At 38.5% G+C, this 4,083-nt stretch overlaps 1 protein-coding gene across 1 annotated transcript; it reads right to left on the bottom strand.

The window, feature by feature from the left end:
- Positions 1-1,986: 1,986 nt before the first annotated feature.
- LOC116181135 (protein takeout-like) lies at positions 1,987-3,096 on the bottom strand. Its single transcript, XM_031501412.1, has 5 exons — positions 2,925-3,096; positions 2,784-2,876; positions 2,577-2,724; positions 2,391-2,530; positions 1,987-2,339 (listed from the first exon to the last, which is right to left on the bottom strand). The coding sequence occupies exons 1-5, from the start codon at positions 2,983-2,985 to the stop codon at positions 2,038-2,040; spliced, it is 744 nt and encodes a 247-aa protein (XP_031357272.1). The 5' UTR covers positions 2,986-3,096; the 3' UTR covers positions 1,987-2,037.
- Between the last annotated feature and the right edge of the window lie 987 nt (positions 3,097-4,083).

Genomic DNA, 4,083 nt, shown 5'->3' with positions numbered 1-4,083 from the left:
AAAAAAAGGCAGTGTATAACCTTCCTTTTTACCAAAAATCGACTACACCAAAATTTCTCGGGAAAACACTTTTTCTTATTAATTTGGGTGCGTAGAATCCAAATCAAATCGTACTTTTTCGATCAGGCAATCAAAAGTTATAGACTAGAAACCAATTTCGAAAAAAAAATTCAAAGGGCTGTAACTTTTGAACTAGTAGCCCAATCTTGGAACTGTTTGAAATTATGGATTCTACAGGCCACATTCTATAAGAAATTTTTTTTCGAGTCGATCTGAGACAATATTTTTCTCGGGGCTCAAAAAAGGCAGTGTATAACCTTCCTTTTTTACCAAAAATCGACTGCACCAAAATTTATCGAGAAAACACTTTTTCTTATTAATTTTGGTGCATAGAATCCAAAACAATTCGATTCGTACTTTTTCGATCAGACCTCTCAATCAAAAGTTATGGACTAAATAAAAATTTCGACAATATATATATATATATATATATATATATATTTCTAGAAATTTGTAAAACAAAAAAATTCCCCCTATTGCAAAATGTTTGTATAGTATAAGATTCAATTTTGAAAATACTCCAAATATTCAAAAATGTATAAAAAAAGAAATAAGCTGATACACGAATTCGAGAAAGAGAACCGAATTTTCACAAAAAAACGTGTATAACAAAAATTCAGTAAATTGCAGAACGAGTCATCAGCATTCCAGAAAAATTCCGAGAAGCAACAAGTTCCATAAATTTAAGGGAATTACAAAAAAAACAAAAAAAGGAATTGGACATTTACAAAACAAACGTAAAAAAGTTAAAAACTCCAGAAAATTTCGGAAAACGAAAAAATTCCCCATAATACAAAATGTTTTTAAAGTAAGTATAGTATCCAAATTCGAGAAAATCATTTTTTTTAATTAAACAATTCTAAAAAATTGGCAATTTTTAAAATACTCCGAATATTCAAAAATGTATAAAAATGAAATAAACTGATATATAAATTGGAGCCAAAATTCGAGAAAGGCAACTGAGATTTCAGAAAAAAATTCAGAAAATTCCAGAACGACTTCTAGAAAGACTAAAAGTTTAGAAAATTTAAAAAAAAACTGCAAATGTTTATACAAAAAAAAAAGTATTATACAAAAGCGGGAAGCCAGAAATTCCAGAAATTTTTTTGCGTTTGTTTTAAAACGTAATTCCTATTTTTCTTTTTATAATTCCCTTAAACTTTGGAAATTTATTGCTTCCCGTTTTTGAATTTTACTTATTTTTATATAGACATTTGCAGGTTTTTTTTAAATTTTCTGAATTTTTCTAGTGTCTGGAATGTTCTGAATTTTTTGTTCTACACTTTTTTTTTAAATGAAATCTCAGTTCTCTTTCTCGAATTTTTTTTCTTCAGGAGAGGAAATGCAATAACGCACTGAGTGTGGGGGCTCCCCCGGATACCGGGTATACCCACTAAAACCCCTGAAAATCCTGAGGCGTCGACTACTATGGTCATTTGCCTTATTTTATTAATAGAGGCACCAGTTTTATTTAGATCTTTGATTTTATATATTAGACCTTTATTGGTCAAGTTTTTATTATTTCTTCACTCACTAAAAATTTACCTCTTAAAAAAATAAAGATATTTACCGGAAATAGAAAACAAAACCAAAATTAGCGAAAAAAAATAAATTGCGAGAAAGCTGCAACTTGGAGGTTCTTCCAGTTTTATCAATGTGGAATGGAATCCCTCCGGTGGCGTGTTATGTGATTAGGGGCGCTGGTATATAACCCGGTTCCGAACTTCAGCAATAAAACGCGATATTCATTGATTATAAGAATACGCATTACGTTATTTGTCAGAAGCCTAAACTACCCTCTAGTCGTCCAACTTTGGAAATACTGTTTTGCCCTCCAGGGAAAATAGACACAGAACTGGCGAGAAAAAAGAAAGGGGAGATAAATGAGTATTACACACCCACACCCCCCGACCAAAAATGCACGTCTTAAGTAAAACAATGATTCTTTTTATTTATTATTGTCTTAAGCTCCAAAAATTATTGAGCGAAGAGATTTTCGAACGGAACCTTGTTTACTATACGCTGGCCATATCCCTTCAACATTGCAGCGAGCGCCTCCTCGTACGCCGATCCGAGCTCGTCGAGGATCTCCCTCCAGTGTTCATTTAGAGCGGCGTTGACGATCTCGCCTAGCTCTCGATTCCCCTCGAAGAGGTTCTCGAACTTGATGATCGCGTTGTCGGGCTTAAGCTTGCAGGCGGTCCGCTCGACCGTCAGGTACCTCTTGCCGCCCTTGTCGACGATTCGGCCGCTCATTTCGAAGACTCCGGTACTTCTCTCTGCAATCGGTTAGGTGTGGGTGTTGGGAGAGGTGCGGGGGTGGGACTCACCTAGGGTAATCTCGAAGGGTCCCTTGTCCTTAATTTGTAGCACCAGAATTTTGCCGTCAAGCTCGGCGATCCCCTTGATGGTCACTAGTGGATTGTACAGTATTGACTTCATGTGGTAGGTGTCGTCGCCGAAGGTGAGTCTGAAACGGAGTGGGGGTGAGAATCCCAAGAGGTGATGGTACTCACTGACTGCGGTTCACCATCGAGTTCGTCAGGTTGTACACCTCGATATTTAGTAAGGTTTGACGAAAGTTGATGCTGTTCGAGTCCGCAGGTACATCCACTCTGTCAATTTTTAAGGGCTCTATCGACGGAAGCGAAAGCTCGGGAATTGCTAAAAAAATTTACGACTCCACTGAGGACGGCGTGTAACAAACAGGGGACGATACTTACGCTCCCTCAATATTTTTAATGCCCTTTCGGTCGCTCTGGAATAGCACTCGTTCAGCTTGGGATCATTGAGTTTACAAATTGTAAAACTTGAAGCTAAAATTAATTGCATCAACCTCTTTTCAGTCATTCCGTCCCACTTACGTAATTTTCTGGCTAATGCACTGCATAACGACGCTAATAAAAGCAACGCGAAGTACTTCATTTTCTGTTTGTTTGATCGCTTAATGAATGCGAGCAGAACCGCGAAAAAATTCGCAAAAATCTTCAGCGGCGAAGCGTTCCGACGCCTTTTATTAACCCTTCCCCATCGCGAGACGGCCATTGACTAATTAATTTCGGCTGTATAATTACAACAAAAACTTGCTCGCCTCGTTAGTAAACAACACATTAAGTGAACGCGAGACTCTGATGTCGAGATTTGGACGAGTTTTTTCAACGAAACGCTTATTAATTTATGAAAATGAAGAAATCCGACGATAATTATGCGAAATGTATGCGGGATGAAAAAATTCGCTGAAGGCGAGATGATCGAAAAACTAACACAACGAAAAAGATCAAAGGACTCGAGTTGGAACAAATTTCTGCGACGACACAGAAAATGTAAACTACCTGCGGAATTAATAAAAGAATTGCGTGGAATATTTCAGTTCTTTTTCAAAGAGGACCATCGAATTCTTGCTATTAACGATCCTCGCGATCGTTTATAACTTTGTATTGCTGTCAGTCTGTCCGTGTGCACGTATTCCATACCCCCCAGCCACACACAGATAATCAAAAATGCTCCATCACGAATTGATATTGGAATTCCAACAGTTCTTCTTTCCTGGAATTACCTGTGTGTGGCTGGGAGGTATTCCATACCCCCCAGTCCCTCCCGGTCTTAGACTCCCCACTTTTGGGAAAAGAAAGTTTGACAGATCTCCCTGAAAATGAACATAACAGCGCTAAAAGTTTAACAATTTGATGGGGAGTCTTAAGACCGGGGGGCCTGGGGGTATGGAATACCCCCCAACCAGACACAGATATGCATTCCAGGAAAGAAATGCTCCCTCACGAATTGTTATTGGAATTCCGACAGTTCCTCTATCCTGGAATGTATACCTGTGTGTGGCTGGGGGGTATTCCATACCCCTCAGGCCCCCCGATCTTAGACTCACCACTTTTAGGCAAAGAAAGTTTGACAGGCCTCCCTGAAAATGAACATAAAAGTGCTGAAAGTTTAACAATTTGGTGGGGAGTCTTAAGACCAGGGGGCCTGGGGGGTATTCAATACCCCCCAGACCCCCCGGTTTTAGACTCC

Source organism: Photinus pyralis, unplaced genomic scaffold (assembly GCF_008802855.1).
Source record: "Photinus pyralis isolate 1611_PpyrPB1 unplaced genomic scaffold, Ppyr1.3 Ppyr1.4_LG9, whole genome shotgun sequence".
NCBI lineage: Eukaryota > Metazoa > Arthropoda > Insecta > Coleoptera > Lampyridae > Photinus > Photinus pyralis.
Note: the sequence above shows the minus strand (reverse complement) of the source record. Positions and strands in the feature narration are given on the sequence as shown.